At 45.7% G+C, this 17730-nt stretch overlaps 1 protein-coding gene across 1 annotated transcript in view; it reads right to left on the minus strand.

Moving 5' to 3' along the window:
- Positions 1 to 1478: 1478 nt before the first annotated feature.
- The window catches only part of fig4a (FIG4 phosphoinositide 5-phosphatase a), a 109476-nt gene continuing 93224 nt past the window's right edge, over positions 1479 to 17730 (minus strand). The window contains exons 23-24 of the mRNA XM_014205487.3: positions 13744 to 13818; positions 1479 to 2689 (exon numbers count right to left, since the gene is read on the minus strand). Of these exons, the coding sequence (XP_014060962.1) occupies positions 2512 to 2689; positions 13744 to 13818 (253 nt within the window). The 3' untranslated portion in view covers positions 1479 to 2511. The remainder of the gene's footprint in view (positions 2690 to 13743; positions 13819 to 17730) is intronic.

A 17730-nucleotide genomic window follows, 5' to 3' on the forward strand; every position in this document is an offset into this window, starting at 1 on the left:
GAGAGAGAGAGAGAGAGCGAGGGAGAGATACAGAGAGAGAGAGAGAGAGCGCGAGGGAGAGAGACAGAGAGCGAGGGAGAGAGAGATACAGAGACAGAGAGCGAGATACAGAGACAGAGAGCGAGGGAGAGATACAGAGACAGAGAGGGAGGGAGAGATAGAGAGACAGAGAGCGAGGGAGAGATAGAGAGATAGAGAGCGAGGGAGAGATAGAGAGATAGAGAGGGAGGGAGAGATAGAGAGAGGGAGGGAGAGATACAGAGACAGAGAGGGAGGGAGAGATAGAGAGATAGAGAGGGAGGGAGAGATAGAGAGAGGGAGGGAGAGATACAGAAACAGAGAGGGAGGGAGAGATACAGAAACAGAGAGGGAGGGAGAGATACAGAGAGAGAGAGAGCGAGGGAGAGATACAGAGACAGAGAGAGAGCGAGGGAGAGATACAGAGACAGAGAGAGCGAGGGAGAGATACAGAGACAGAGAGAGAGCGAGGGAGAGATACAGAGATAGCAAGCGAGAGCGAGGGAGAGATACAGAGATAGTGAGCGAGAGCGAGATACAGAGAGAGAGCGAGATACAGAGACAGAGAGCAAGAGCGAGATACAGACAGAGAGCGAGGGAGAGATACAGAGAGAGAGAGCGAGGGAGAGATACAAAGAGAGAGGGAGAGATAGAGAGACAGAGAGGGAGGGAGAGATACAGAGAGGGAGGGAGAGATACAGAGGGAGGGAGAGATAGAGAGACAGAGAGGGAGGAGAGATAGAGAGACAGAGAGGGAGAGAGAGATACAGAGAGTGAGGGAGAGATAGAGAGAGAGCAAGGGAGAGAGATACAGAGAGAGCAAGGGAGAGAGATACAGAGACAGAGCGAGGGAGAGATACAGAGAGGGAGGGAGAGATAGAGAGACAGAGAGGGAGAGAGACAGAGAGGGTGGAGAGAGAGAGACAGAGAGGGAGGAGAGATAGAGAGACAGAGAGGGAGAGAGACAGAGAGGGTGGAGAGAGAGAGACAGAGAGGGAGGAGAGATAGAGAGACAGAGAGGGAGAGAGACAGAGAGGGTGGAGAGAGAGAGAGACAGAGAGGGAGGAGAGATAGAGAGACAGAGAGACAGAGACAGAGAGGGAGGGAGAGATACAGAGACAGAGAGGGAGGAGAGATAGAGAGACAGAGGGAGAGAGAGATACAGAGACAGAGAGATACAGAGACAGAGAGCGAGGGAGACAAAAAGATTGAGAGATTAACAAAATGAATAGAACAGTAGAGCATGCAGCCCAAAGTCACAACCAGACAAATCATCCTCAGTGAATCAGTATACAGTACTGTCATTGTGTGTTTCTGACATGTGCAGTTCTTTTAGTGACAGCCGTAGAGGATGGCGAGGTAGAGGACAGGAAGGAGAGAAGAGACTGAAGGAGTGTGGCTTGGTCTTATTCTCTAAGGATGCTACTGTAGTCCACTCACCAATGAAACCTCTCAACACATTTACATTTACATGACATTTAATAAATATACAAGTTTAATATGGCGCTACACACTTATTCACCCTCAGTATTTAGATAGGCAGTTATCCTAAACAAAATAAATTAAAGACAATTAAAAAAGCAAAATAAAAGGTGCAAAACAATGAAAATCATAATCTTCATTATTTATATGAAATGGAATTAAATCAATTAGTTTTTTAAACATGATAAGTTTATTTTGTCCAACATCCAAACAGAAAAAACGACAGCTGTGGTAAATGTGTGTAAAACTCAAAAGCTATATTAAAAAAAGCAGTGATGTGTTTAAAATGGCATGAGAGAGAAAAAGAAAACAATTAAACACTTGTTTAACCTTGGAAGCCATACATGATCATGACTAAAATAACTGAAATGAATAACCTGTTTTCATCCTTTACTGCTGTCACTCTAAAATAACTACTGAAAAATATGAAGTCATAAAACAGACTAGGAATATTTTCCTGCCTCTTCTGGAAACAGTCCCTAACGGTCCTCTCATCAGCCTGAGAAGCCTTTGATTGGGAGTCCACTGTATACCATGAAACTACAATCCACTCTCCTTGCAGGTAATGGGGCTGTGGTCAAGAGCGTGGTTGATCCAACGTTGAGATGTGGTTGATCGATGGTTGCTCCATGGTTGAGATGTGGTTATGGCAATAGAAATAGAATGAATAGAACAGGCTTGGAATCTCTGATCCTGGCAATATGACTGGTAAACTCATGGGTACACTTGTATTGGCTGCCTGGTGATTCAATCATTTCCATGGTAATGTAGAATGTTCATTCAAATGATGCTAACTGATGTGGATCTTACAATGGAATGTATTTTTTTGTCATGTCAGTTGATTTAACAGATCACATCACAGATTGATGGCACACTTCCTGCTTTTACTTCCTGCTTTGCTCCTATGGGTACACTCGCAATGGCCACCAGTCCACCCCTTGTGCCATCATTGACTTTAATGGGGATGACCATTCTATTCATTCTATTTCTATGGTTACGGCGCCGCTCACATCACATGTACCTGTTCTTGATGTACTCTCTGTACATGAGTATGTCCTCTCGGCACAGTGATCTCACCTGGCCAAGGCCAGTTAGCACGTGGCCCTCAAACACCTCCCTGTTGTCCCTGTCCACCTGCGGAGACGACACCTCGTATATACTGTCAGTCGTAAAGCATGACACAGGAACACTGAAGAGAGAGAGAGATAAAAGGGAGAGTTAAAAAATAAAATAAATAGTTAAACTCATGCTGGATATATGTTACTGTGGTACAGTAGCTGGTAGTGAGTCACGTGTAAGATAACTAAGCTAAACAGACCAAAAAGTGTTCTGCAGAAAACAGACATTTTTTAAACTGAAACGTGTTCCTAAAAGAAGAGATAATGGGTCACAAGACAGATGTGTAGATGATTGGGGATGCATGGAGGAAGAGAGAAATGTTGCTATTTCTACAGCGCTGGTAATCACTAATAATAACTAGTGTGGAAGTTGAACCCTTCACATGTTCAGTCATCTACACAGCTCATTAGCTACTTCAGGTCACAGGTCATCCTCCTGGAGGGTGGCCACACCACAACCCCACCCACCCACCCACCCACCCACCCACCCACCCACCCACCCACCCACCCACCCACCAGCCTCAGGCACATACCCACTACACAGACATTAGCTACTTCAGGTCATAGGTCATCCTCCTGGAGGGTGGCCACACCACAACCCCACCCACCCACCAGCCTCAGGCACATACCCACTACACAGACATTAGCTACTTCAGGTCATAGGTCATCCTCCTGGAGGGTGGCCACACCACAACCCCACCCACCCACCCACCCACCAGCCTCAGGCACATACCCACTACACAGACATTTCATAGACCACTTTTTCTCACAGCACTCAACACAACCCCCCCCCCCCCCCCCCGTGCTTTCGGGAACGTCAACGTCACAGAATACACAACATGACAGAATGACCCAGAATTCATCAGAGCATTGCACTTAGTAAAAAGCCAGTGTTGAGCAATGGGGCCGGCCATTGGGCTAGACTTAACATCAAGTGCTTTTATGACTGAAAAAGAACAACATGTGGATGTGGAGGTACAATGTGTCTGTTCTGCTTGGAGGTCACAACTCTCTTATTGTAAAAGAGCTTGATATGTACACTCAGCACACAGTACTAAACTGACTTCTGATAGCGGATGTTGGCTGAGAGGTCACCAAGACAACACAGTGAGGCATCCAGTGGGTCACGGAGTGATGTACAGTAGTTAGCCTTGATAGAGAAGCACTTGTGACTGAAGTGTTTTGGGTGAGTCAAAGCAAAGCAAACAGTCACAAGTTAGATAGGATGAACAATACCAGGAAGTGGAGTAGAACTCAACCTAATCGTTTCACATGTTCCACCTTTCCTACCACCATCTCCTGTAGCAACACTGGTCTTCCTCTTAGTTGTCCCAGCACGTTTGATGACCCACTTCCTCTGCAGTAAATCAAATTACTTTTCTGTTCTTTGTCCTCTCATTCTCCCTCTTTTTACTGGTTCCCTGTCCCCCTAGTCCCTGGCTGTGAATTGAGTGTGTGTGTTTCTGGGTGGTTTCTGGGAGCCTGAGAGAGAAACAGTTGAGGTGGGGAAACTGGTTGGTGACAGATTTCCATGTGAATATAAAAAAAAATATCCTGATAAAAACAAATGTACATTTTCCAAGCAAAGTTGTGTTTCTATGAAACAGACTTTTTGCGGCTAAAAATATATGCGGGATGACGTAGTGCACATAAGAATAACTTTTGCAGTTAAATTCCCATGTACCGAATAAACAATACAAGTACAGTAAATGGGTTTCCATCACATTTTCAACTACTGATCGTTTTGTCACAAAGCATGTTGCGTTATATAGTGAATGTGCCCGCTCTGGTCTTTGCACGTGTGCTCTAGCCAACAGCTCAGAGATACCCTACCCACACTGAAGGACTATTTACATGAGATTCCTATTATGGAAAGAAAATGTGAAATGGCAGTCAAGCATCGATCATCATGTCATCAGAATAAGACCCTCGATATTTATTGGAAAGCAGCATCAAGATCACCGTGTACTTTCACCACTCTGTGAAGTTCATCATAACTTATTTCATCTGTAGTTAAATAAACTGCATGGTTTCCCGGGTCGTAGTGGGAGAACCACACAACATATCATCGCTTGACACCAAGTTTACTTTGATATTATATCAATATTTGAGCAGAAAGGTATTTCAACCGCCATTTCACGCATAATTAACTTTACAGACACTAAAATATCCTACCTTGTCTAGCGTATTTAATTTTGTCGACATTTGGAAAGTTTACAACAATGCTGACGGCTGGTTCCTACTACCAAGCGCATGTGAGGACAACACTGCTGACGGCTGGTTCCTACTACCAAGCGCATGTGAGGTCAACACTGCTGACGGCTGGTTCCTACTACCAAGCGCATGTGAGGTCAACAATGCTGACGGCTGGTTCCTACTACCAAGCGCATGTGAGGTCAACAATGCTGACGGCTGGTTCCTACTACCAAGCGCATGTGAGGACAACACTGCTGACGGCTGGTTCCTACTACCAAGCGCATGTGAGGTCAACAATGCTGACGGCTGGTTCCTACTACCAAGCGCATGTGAGGTCAACAATGCTGACGGCTGGTTCCTACTACCAAGTGCATGTGAGGTCAACACTGCTGACGGCTGGTTCCTACTACCAAGTGCATGTGAGGTCAACAATGCTGACGGCTGGTTCCTACTACCAAGTGCATGTGAGGTCAACACTGCTGACGGCTGGTTCCTACTACCAAGCGCAAGTGAGGACAACACACATACGCTCTGCAAAGACATACATGACCTTTTCTGCACTGCCTGAGAGAAAGAAACCATCTAGAGCTCCACTGTCCCATGATCAGTCAATTAAAACACTGATACTGCTTTTCTCCTTTTTCCTCAGCCTTTCCCACCAATAGTGAGCCTCCGTTTAGCTCAGCCAATACATGATGGGTCAAACGGATTAAGCCAAGCACAAGAGATGGGGGGAAAAAAGAGAAACACTTTTGGGGGATGTGGTTACATGTTTAAGAATAGCCTTGTTATGCAATGGCAGGTACACCTGCTGGACCCATGGCCATGACATGAGAGAGAGAGGGATGGAGGGAAAAAGGGAGGTAGAGAGGACTAGAAAGAGTGATGAGGTCAGATGATAGAGAGAGAGAAAAGGGAGAGAGGGAGGGAGCGTATGATACAAAGTTAGCTGTATTGATGAATCAGTTTGTTGCCCTAGCCACACACAGTGCTCTCAGGGCTGGAGCTGCGGACGCGGCTGCGGACGCCTGGCTGACAGGACGCCTGGCTGACAGGCGCGACGCCTGGCTGACAGGCGCGACGCCTGGCTGACAGGCTGACAGGACGCCTGGCTGACAGGCTGACAGGACGCCTGGCTGACAGGCTGACAGGACGCCTGGCTGACAGGCTGACAGGACGCCTGGCTGACAGGCTGACAGGACGCCTGGCTGACAGACAGGACGCCTGGCTGACAGGCTGACAGGACGCCTGGCTGACAGGACGCCTGGCTGACAGGACGTCTGGCTGGCTGACAGGACGCCTGGCTGACAGACAGGACGCCTGGCTGACAGACAGGACGCCTGGCTGACAGGCTGACAGGACGCCTGGCTGACAGGCTGACAGGACGCCTGGCTGACAGACAGGACGCCTGGCTGACAGGCTGACAGGACGCCTGGCTGACAGACAGGACGCCTGGCTGACAGGCTGACAGGACGCCTGGCTGACAGGACGTCTGGCTGGCTGACAGGACGCCTGGCTGGCTGACAGGACGCCTGGTTGGCTGACAGGACGCCGGCTGGCTGACAGGACGCCTGGCTGACAGACAGGACGTCTGGCTGACAGACAGGACGCCTGGCTGACAGACAGGACGCCTGGCTGACAGGCTGACAGGACGCCTGGCTGACAGGCTGACAGGACGCCTGGCTGACAGGCTGACAGGACGCCTGGCTGACAGGCTGACAGGACGCCTGGCTGACAGGCTGACAGGACGCCTGGCTGACAGGCTGACAGGACGCCTGGCTGGCTGACAGGACGCCTGGCTGGCTGACAGGACGCCTGGCTGGCTGACAGGACGTCTGGCTGGCTGACAGGACGTCTGGCTGGCTGACAGGACGTCTGGCTGGCTGACAGGACGCCTGGCTGGCTGACAGGACGCCTGGCTGACAGGACGCCTGGCTGACAGACAGGACGTCTGGCTGACAGGCTGACAGGACGCCTGGCTGACAGGCTGACAGGACGCCTGGCTGACAGGCTGACAGGACGCCTGGCTGACAGGCTGACAGGACGCCTGGCTGACAGGCTGACAGGACGCCTGGCTGGCTGACAGGACGCCTGGCTGGCTGACAGGACGTCTGGCTGGCTGACAGGACGTCTGGCTGGCTGACAGGACGTCTGGCTGGCTGACAGGACGCCTGGCTGGCTGACAGGACGCCTGGCTGGCTGACAGGACGCCTGGCTGGCTGACAGGACGCCTGGCTGGCTGACAGGACGCCTGGCTGGCTGACAGGACGTCTGGCTGGCTGACAGGACGCCTGGCTGGCTGACAGGACGCCTGGCTGGCTGACAGGACGCCTGGCTGGCTGACAGGACGCCTGGCTGACAGGACGCCTGGCTGACAGGACGCCTGGCTGACAGGCTCTCCATAGAGAAACAGAGGGTGATGAGAACAACACTCAGCCAGCTTCACTGAGACGCTTCATTGACATCAACACAGAGAATCAGCTAGAACATTCAACAAACGACAACAAGTGTCCATTCATACTCCTTCACAAAGGGTTAACATATGAATCATACAGCAAAACAATAAAGGAGTCTGACTCCCTCCCCCTTCAATTCATCTGTATAAGCCCACTCATGTATATGATCTGTCATAGAGGCCTCTCCCTTTAAGGGAACAGTAGATCCATGTGCACAGGGCACCGGCATATGTATGCGTTAAGCATGGATGGGTCCGTGGGGAATGGGAAAAGCCTTTCAGAGCCCGGTCTTGTTGTGGCTGTGTGTATTGTTTGATGGGGATTTTTCTCCTTTCCTTCAAATCCATACCTCAAAATTCTAATTCAACCTCCTGTGAGATGGATCTCAGAGGTTTCTCTCTCTACCAGTCTCTCTCTCCGCATCGCTCCCTTTCTGCCTCAGATTCTGGAACCTCTGGCTGTGTGTTGGCTGGGCGGTTCACTGATCTCTGCAGTGATGTGAAACCACAGCAACACGCTGATTCAGTAAATAGACCCTGATAGCACACGTAGCTCTCCTTCCATCCTGTCTCCAGTCTATATTTTTTGCAGCGAAACAAAAACAAACAATCTAACCCTCCAAACCTCTCAAAGGGTTCTCTGAAAGTTCCCCTATTCAGACTAAATCTCGCCATGGTTATTATGGAAGGTACTGAAGGCTTTTATTGTTCTAGCCTCAAACAAACTGAGCCAGGAAGAGAGCAACAAGTGTGTCAGTGTGTGTGTGTCTCAGTGTGTGTGTCAGTGTGTGTGTGTGTGTGTGTGTGTGTGTGTGTGTGTGTGTGTGTGTGTGTGTCAGTGTGTGTGTGTGTCAGTGTGTGTGTCAGTGTGTGTGTGTGTGTGTGTGTGTGTGTGTGTGTGTGTGTGTGTGTGTGTGTAGATGGATTGCTATGCGTCAACCACTTCAACGTCCAGGAGATGGATGAGACGAAAGGATGTTACCGTGACAACATGCTAGTGGAGATGAACAAGGGTTCCATGTAAGGGTGAATGCACTCAGGGCAGGTGTGTGGGTGGTGATGAAGGATTGAGATGTTAGAAAACCACCCTCACCTCTGAGACACACACACGCACAGCTAATTAACATTCTCCCAATAATGGTCACCTACATTAAGGAGCTGATTGTGGAGGTGTGATTGCGTGAACCCATTAAGCAGTCTAATGCCACACAGACACACACACCAGAGCCCTCAAACTCAACTCCGGACCTGGAAGCCAGTTCCATTGCTTTCCCCCCCCATTGTTCCCCTCTAATCAGGGACTGATTTAGACCTGGGACACCAGGTGGGTGCAATTAATGTTCAGGTAGAACAGAGAACCAGCAGGCGCCGGACCTCGTAGGGTAGGAGGTGAATACCCTGGACCAGAGGATTGCAGGATTTTAGGGCGCTACAACCCAATAGGCTTGTTCACTAGATCTAACAGGCAGTGGTGATGGGTGGGGGGATAGATACATGTACACATATTTTGGACGATATATCATATCGTATTGTTTTGAGAAGCTTGTTCTCCATCTTCTTTTTAAATAGGGAGCCCATTTTTTTTTAAGAACTTTTATTTCCAAGACTGATCAAAACGTTCTCATGGCTCTCTTGTTCCTCTGCAGCAGACATATGGTGAGCAATATGTTTGGAACATGGAATCACAATAAAATCACAGTATCGAATGGCAATACATATAGAATCATGAGAATCGCAATACATATAGAATCGGCACCAAAGTATCGTGATAATATCGTATCGTGAGGTCCCTGGCAATTCCCAGCTTTAACACGCAGTGAATGAAAGTGCAAGATGTATTCCTCATTTTATTGGAGGACCACACAATGCTCTGGACCTGAAAACCATTCAGCCCATCTAACACTAAACCCACCTCTCCTCAGAGTCGAACTGCCTAGAAGGAAAGGACAATGCAGTCAAAACACGTGTTTCTACATTTTTTTCTTTGCTTTAACCCTTTACACTCATGGGAATTGGCCTATATGGATAAGGTCAAATTGAAATGTTTCTTACAGAAGACCTATAAAAAGCATAGGACAATGCTAGCAACACTTTGGAGATTATGGGGAAATGATCAGACCAAAAGGTGAGGACACAATAGTTCACCTGACAAGACAATCCAAACATTAAACAATTTGAATCCAAACATGTGCAATTTACATTTACTGTACTTTTCACAGCATTTGTCAATAACAAAATGTGAAAATACTCTGGATACATTCAGTAACATAATAGGGTTGGGGTTTGAGTGAGAGGTCTAACTGGCATCTCCAAGTGGACACACACCTCTCCAAACTGTGCACAGTTCAGTCATTTCAATGCACCTTTATGACTCAAGGAAATAGCTTTCACGGTGCTTTTCTGAGCTCTCCTAGCTTTGCCATTGAGGAAATGAAGCAAGCACACTTGTAGTTGTTTTGTTTGGAACACAACCCTGTGTCCACACAATCACAGTAGTTGTTTACACAATCCAAAAACATTCCTTTATAAAATCACAATCTGGATCAGGTGGATCATTATTTTGAAAGCTAACATTGTTGCCAATAAGCTAAGTTATGAAAAATTATCTTAGTGTTAGGCTTCAAAAGGCACTTCAGACAAAGCAATTGTAATTTAGGTGTGCATCGAATGGAGTCATCGAGTGCATTCAAGTGCGTATTCCGCGGGAAATCTTCTTCACAATATGACAAACATAGGCTCATTCTGTTCAGGACAACTGAGTATAAGGCAGGTCATCCATCCATGTAACTGTGGATCATGTATGATAATATGAATTGCAGATTTGGAATCGTGGGTGTGTGGTGTGCTTATATGACATTACATCTGTATTTAATATAACCCTTGTACTCTCATCTTTTAAAACACAGACTTCTCTCGACATGTCGCCTTCCACATTTCTCTCACTCAGACAACAACAAACAGACAAAAGTAGCCCCATTAGTGGGAGGGATGCGGGCATGTTCTTGTTGAGAGCGGTTCTCAAGTTTAAAACAACTGTCAGTCAAAAGCAATACAAGTGTGTTTGCTTCATTTCCTCAAGCCGAGAACATGAGCGCTGATGTCCCGTATAGCATGTAACTGTACAGCTACTGCGTTCCAATTTAGGCACATTAATGAGAAAATCTGCCATTTTCAACCCGTATATGGGATGACGGGTGTTGTGAGTGGAAAGGGCTACTGGAAAAGGAAATTAAATTAGGATAAATGTGATCAAGATTGTACTGTGAGTCTGTGAGTGTAGAGTCTGTCCTCGTGTAATATCATCCCCTCTATGCCTAAGTTAATGGCTGAGACAGGTCTCAAGGGGGGTGAGGCTGTGGATGGAGGGAGTGGGGTGCCAGGGAAGGAGGGGGAGATGGATAGAAAGATAACACGGATACAGCGTTTTGCCACCCCCCTCTCCAAATTTCTCCCTGCAATTTCTCAAGCAAGAATTTTGCTACGACTGTCTGATAGTGGTCTGAGTGGGGTGGGGAAAAACAGAAAAGTAGATGTTATTGGCTGAGAGGTTTGGAATGCTCTTTCTTATTGGTCTATTGACTAGTGGTGATGTCACCAGGCAGGTCAAAACTCCATCCCACCAACAAAGGCTGACATTTCAGGGGGTCTTTACTAACAGCTCTTACACTAAAAGGGCTTTAGCATAATTTTCACAATTTCACTGTATTATTCCAACCCCATTGTGTTGAAATGTATATAAAACAGAGGAAATCACTTTTTTGACTGCACTGGGCCTTAGGTCAATAAATGTATGGAGGTCATTAAAAAAATCATTTTTCAACCACTCCACAAATGTCTTGTTAACAAACTATAGTTTTGGCAAGTCTGTTAGGATATCTACTTTGTGAATGACAAGTAATTTTTCCAACAACTGTTTACAGACAGATTAATTCACTGTATCACAATTCCAGTGGGTCAGAAGTTTACATAAACTAAGTTGACTGTGCCTTTAAACAGCTTGGAAAATTCCAGAAAATGATGTCATGGCTTTAGAAGCTTCTGATAGGCTAATTACATTTACATTTAAGTCATTTAGCAGACGCTCTTATCCAGAGCGACTTACAAATTGGTGCATTCACCTTATGATATCCAGTGGAACAACCACTTTACAATAGTGCATCTAAATCTTTTAAGGGGGGGGCGGGGGGGGGGGGGGTTAGAAGGATTACTTTATCCTATCCCAGGTATTCCTTAAAGAGGTGGGGTTTCAGGTGTCTCCGGAAGGTGGTGATTGACTCCGCTGTCATGGCGTCGTGAGGGAGCTTGTTCCACCATTGGGGTGCCAGAGCAGCGAACAGTTTTGACTCAAATGACATCATTTGAGTCAATTGGAGGTGTACCTGTGGATGTATTTCAAGGCCTACCTTCAAACTCAGTGCCTCTTTGCTTGACATCATGGGAAAATCAAAAGAAATCAGCCAAGACCTCAGCAAAACAATATAGATCTCCACAAGTCTGGTTCATCCTTGGGAGAAATTTCCAAACGCCTGAAGGTACCACGTTCATCTGTACAAACAATAGTACGCAAGTATAAACACCATGGGACCACGCAGACGTCAAACCGCTCAGGAAGGAGACGTGTTCTGTCTCCTAGAGATGAACGTACTTTGGTGCGAAAAGTGCAAATCAATCCCAGAACAACAGCAAAGGCCTTTGTGAAGATGCTGGAGGAAACAGGTACAAAAGTATTTATATCCACAGTAAAACGAGTCCTATATCGACATAACCTGAAAGGCCATTCAGTAAGGAAGAAGCCACTGCTCCAAAACCGCCATAAAAAAGCCAGACTACGGTTTGCAACTGCACATGGGGACAAAGATCGTACTTTTTGGAGAAATGTCCTCTGGACTGATGAAACAAAAATAGAACTGTTTGGCCATAATAACCATCATTATGTTTGGAGGAAAAAGGGGGAGGCTTGCAAACTGAAGAACACCATCCCAACCATGAAGCACGGGGGTGGCAGCATCATGTTGTGGGGGTGCTTTGCTGCAGGAGGGACTGGTGCACCTCACAAAATAGATGGCATCATGAGGTAGGAAACTTATGTGGATATATTGAAGCAACATCTCAAGACATCAGTCAGGAAGCTAAAGCTTGGTCGCAAATGGGTCTTCCAAATGGACAATGACCCCAAAGCATACTTCCAAAGTTGTTGCAAAATGGCTTAAGGACAGCAATGTCAAGATATTGGAGTGGCCATCACAAAGCCCTGACCTCAATCCTATATAAAATGTGTGGGCAGAACTGAAAAAGCGTGTGCAAGCAAGGAAGCCTACAAACCTGACTCAGTTACACCAGCTCTGTCAGGAGGAATGGGCCAAAATTCACCCAACTTATTGTGGGAAGCTTGTGGAAGGCTAGCCGAAACGGTTGACCCAAGTTAAACTATTTTAAAGGCAATGCTACCAAATACTAATTGAGTGTATGTAAACTTCTGACCCACTGGGAATGTGATGAAAGAAATAAAAGCAGAAATAAATAATTCTCTCTACTATTATTCTGACATTTCACATTCTTAAAATAAAGTGGTGATCCTAACTGACCTAAGACAGGAACATTTTACAAGGATTAAATGTCAGGAATTGTGAAAAACTAAGTTTAAATGTATTTGGCTAAGGTCTATGTAAACTTACGACTTCAACTGTATGTATGAAAAAGTTGTAAAACATTATCCTAAATATAAAACCATCAACTTGGTTACCATTGGTGCTTAATATGAGTTGTCAGTATATACTTTGATTTATTTTACTACTTAATTTCTTTGTTGTAAATGTTTTGGTGCCAAACTGGTGGCAGTAGTGAAAACCGTCAATAGTTGGAATAAAAAATAATTCCATTGTTGATCAGATGCTTTTTTCATCAATTAGGCAATAACCATATGGAGAATATCAACACAGATATAAAAATGAATACTATATCAACTTTTTTTTGTCAAAGTACAAATGACCAAAGTTACCATAGATTACCTGTTAATTACCAATATTAGCAAAGATTCCAGTAACTTCAGTTAATTACCAGTAGCTTTGCAACCCTATTCCCAGGAGACTGTTGTTCATACGCTTTTATAAGATGGTGTGTGTGTGTGTGTGTGCACGCGTAGCGCACATTGCTTTAACACGTGTTGGAGTGCTGGCACTTCTAAACCCCCGGTTCACAGTGTACTGGGGTGGGTCAGAAGTGGACACGGGAGCGAGAGGCTACCACTGATGAGAGAATAACACTGAGGAGGATAGAGGGAGGGGATTGACAATAATAAGAAGAGAGAAATTGTGGAGAGGCAGGCAGCACAAGTCCACAAGCCCCTTTGAGACCACTTAGAAAGGAATGTGTTATAACATTTTTTCCAGAGTCGTCTGAAAAGGCCTGTATTCATCTGTTCATTAGAATAGCATTAGACGGTGTACTTGTTTGTGTGTTAAATGCTCAACTTACACGTTGATGGCGTTCTCCAGGACTGAGGGTTCGGTTCTCTCCAACTTGTGCTGGTTCTGGCCCAGATAGGCAAACCTGCAGAACGACACACACACAGACTGTGTTTAAACAGCTGATCACCACAGAGACCCAAACATCACCAAACATTTCAGATAACATAAGCAGCATCACACCTCCTTTTGTTTTAGACCCTGTATTGTGAGTGAGTCCACTCCCTTGGCTGAGAAGCAACCCCACACATGAATGGTCTCAGGATGCTTTACTGTTGGCATGAAACAGTTCTGATGGTAGCGCTCACCTTGTCTTCTCCGGACAAGCTTTTTTCCGGATGCCCCAAACAATCGGAAAGGGGATTCAACAGAGAAAATGACTTTACCCCAGTCCTCAGGAGTCCAATCCCTGTACCTTTGGCAGAATATCAGTCTGTCCCTGATGTTTTTCCTGGAGAGAAGTGGCTTCTTTGCTGCCCTTCTTGACACCAGGCCATCCTCCAAAAGTCTTCGCCTCACTGTGCGTACAGATGCACTCACACCTGCCTGCTGCAATTCCTGAGCAAGCTCTGTACTGGTGGTGCCCCGATCCCGCAGCTGAATCAACTTTAGGAGACAGTCCTGGCGCTTGCTGGAATTTCTTGGGCACCCTGAAGCCTTCTTCGCAACAATTGAACTGCTCTCCTTGAAGTTCTTGATGATCCGATAAATGGTTGATTTAGGTGCAATCTTACTGGCAGCAATATCCTTGCCTGTGAAGCCCTTTTTGTGCAAAGCAATGATGACGGCACGTGTTTCCCTGCAGGTAACCATGGTTGATAGCGGAAGAACAATGATTCCAAGCACCACCCTCCTTTTGAAGCTTCCAGTCTGTTATTCGAACTCAATCAGCATGACAGAGTTATCTCCAGCCTTGTCCTCACACCTGTGTTAACAAGAGAATCACTGACATGATGTCAGCTGGTCCTTTTGTGGCAGGGCTGAAATGCAGTGGAAATGTTTTTTTGGGGGGGATTCAGTTAATTTGCATGGCAAAGAGGGACTTTGCAAATAATTGCAATTCATCTGATCACTCTGCATAACATTATGGAGTATATGCAAATTGCCATCATACAAACTGAGGCAGCAGACTTTGTGAAAATGTATATTTGTGTCATTCTCAAAACTTTTGGCCACGACTGTACAAACAGCCTACATAGTTGTCCCCATATTAGTTAAAGTAACGTCCTAGTTAACATAGCTAAAAGAACTAACTCATTCGTAAATCCGCTAAAATCATGCAGTAGAGTTACAGTGTACAGTCACAGTAAGCAGTTACACCGGCAGGCTCCGGTGGCAATAAATTAATAAAACCAAAAGCCTACCTCGACTTGGGAGATTTCCAGTTATGGATAGTCATAGCCAGCAAGCTAAGATAGCATCCCTCTTTTTGAGCCAGGTGTTTGAGTAACTAAACTAGCCAGCTGCATTTGCTAGTTAAGTGAAACTGAAAAAAACCAAATCTTGCATGCTTCTCCTTCATTTTTGAAGAAATGAATTTGTTTAAAACTGTTCAACTATTGTCTTTCTCTCTCTTTTAGTCAACTACTCACCATATTTGATGCAGTGCTAGTTAGCTGTAGCTTATGCTTTTAGTACTAAATTCATTATCTGATCCTTTGATTGGGTGGACCACAATTCAGTTCATGCTGCAAGAGCTCTGATAGGTTGGAGGACATCCTCCGGAAGTTGTCATAAGCCTCCACTGGTTAAGGTAAATGCAAGGTGACATATAACCAATAATTATCTTCATACAATAGTTCCCAGTACTATACAATGGCTGTGTTCAGCTCCTCCAAAATGTGATATCTGAGTGACCAGGGTACAGAAGGACACAGGAACAAAGGACAGTATGACGAACAGCAGCTATAAATACAGGGCTGTGAGGGGACAGCGAGAAACACAAAACTTTGTTCCCCTGGCCTGATTAATCTCTCCATTTCTGTGGTTCCATCAGGACGCCCCACAGGTAGGGAGACGCGTGTGTGTGTGTGTGTGTGTGTGTGTGTGTGTGTGTGTGTGTGTGTGTGTGTGTGTGTGTTCTGATGGGATTAGACTCCAAGGGCCTTCAAAGGCCCAACACACACTGAGTTGTTCATTGAGGAAGAGACGGCCGTAGCTAACCTGAGGTACCCCTCTGTGTCCTGAGTTCCATCCCTACACTGATGGCCACTATAGTATAGGCTGCCATAGCACATGGCGAAAAGCTCAGATGATAAGAGCAGAACTATACTTCTAAAGGGGGATTATAGATATGATCATATAGACCATACATACAGGACATATTAATGAGCCATTCATTGTATGTGTCCTACAGGCACAGTATGTACAGTGCCTTCAGAAAGTATTCACACCCCTTGACTTTTTCCACATTTTGTTGTATTACAGCTTGAATTTAAAATGGATTACATTTAGATTTTTGTGTCGTTGGCCTACATACCCCATAATGTCAAAGTGGAATTGTGTATTTAGAAGTGTTTACAAATTTACGAAAAGCTGAAATGTCTCGAGTCAATAAGTATTCAACTCCTCTGTTATTGCAAGACTAAATAAGTTCAGGAGTAAAATGTGCTTGACAAGTCACATAAGTTGCATGGACACACTGTGTGCAATAATAGTGCTTCACATGATTTTTGAATGACTCTCTCTACACACCACACATACAATTATCTATAAGGTCCCTCAGTCGACCAGTGAATTTCAACCACAGAGTCAACCACAAGGACCAGGAAGGTTTTCGAAATCCTTGCAAGGAAGGTCACCTATTGGTACAGTGAGGGAAAAAAGTATTTGATCCCCTGCTGATTTTGAACATTTGCCCACTGACAAAGAAATTATCAGTCTATAATTTTAATGGTAGGTTTATTTGAACAGTGAGAGATAGAATAACAACAGAAAAATCCAGAAAAACGCATGTTAAAAATGTTATAAATTGATTTGCATTTTAATGAGGTAAATAAGTATTTGACCCCCTCTCAATCAGAAAGATTTCTGGCTCCCAGGTGTCTTTTATACAGGTAACGAGCTGAGATTAAGAGCACACTCTTAAAGGGAGTGCTCCTAATCTCAGAATGTTACCTGTATAAAAGACACATGTCCACAGAAGCAATCAATCAATCAGATTCCAAACTCTCCACCATGGCAAAGACCAAAGAGCTCTCCGAGGATGTCAGGGACAAGATTGTAGACCTACACAAGGCTGGAATGGGCTACAAGACCATCGCCAAGCAGCTTGGTGAGAAGGTGACAACAGTTGGTGCGATTATTCGCAAATGGAAGAAACACAAAAGAACTGTCAATCTTCCTTGGCCTGAGGCTCCATGCAAGATCTCACCTCGTGGAGTTGCAATGATCATGAGAACGGTGAGGAATCAGCCCAGAACTACACGGGAGGATCTTGTCAATGATCTCAAGGCAGCTGGGACCATAGTCACCAAGAAAACAATTGGTAACACACTACGCCGTGAAGGACTGAAATCCTGCAGCGCCCGCAAGGTCCCCCTGCTCAAGAAAGCACATATACATGCCCGTCTGAAGTTTGCCAATGAACATCTGAATGATTCAGAGGACAACTGGGTGAAAGTGTTGTGGTCAGATGAGACCAAAATGGAGCTCTTTGGCATCAACTCAACTCGCCGTGTTTGGAGGAGGAGGAATGCTGCCTATGACCCCAAGAATACCATCTCCACCGTCAAACATGAACATAAAACATTATGCTTTGGGGGTGTTTTTCTGCTAAGGGGACAGGACAACTTCACCGCATCAAAGGGATGATTGATGGGGCCATGTACCGTCCAATCTTGGGTGAGAACCTCCTTCCCTCAGCCAGGGCATTGAAAATGGGTATTCCAGCATGACAAAGACCCAAAACACACGGCCAAGGCAACAAAGGAGTGGCTCAAGAAGAAGCACATTAAGGTCCTGAAGTGGCCTAGCCAGTCTCCAGACCTTCATCCCA

The sequence above is a fragment of the Salmo salar genome, chromosome 06 (genome assembly GCF_965601325.2).
Source record: "Salmo salar chromosome 06, fSalSal1, whole genome shotgun sequence".
In the NCBI taxonomy this organism is placed as follows: Eukaryota; Metazoa; Chordata; class Actinopteri; order Salmoniformes; family Salmonidae; genus Salmo; species Salmo salar.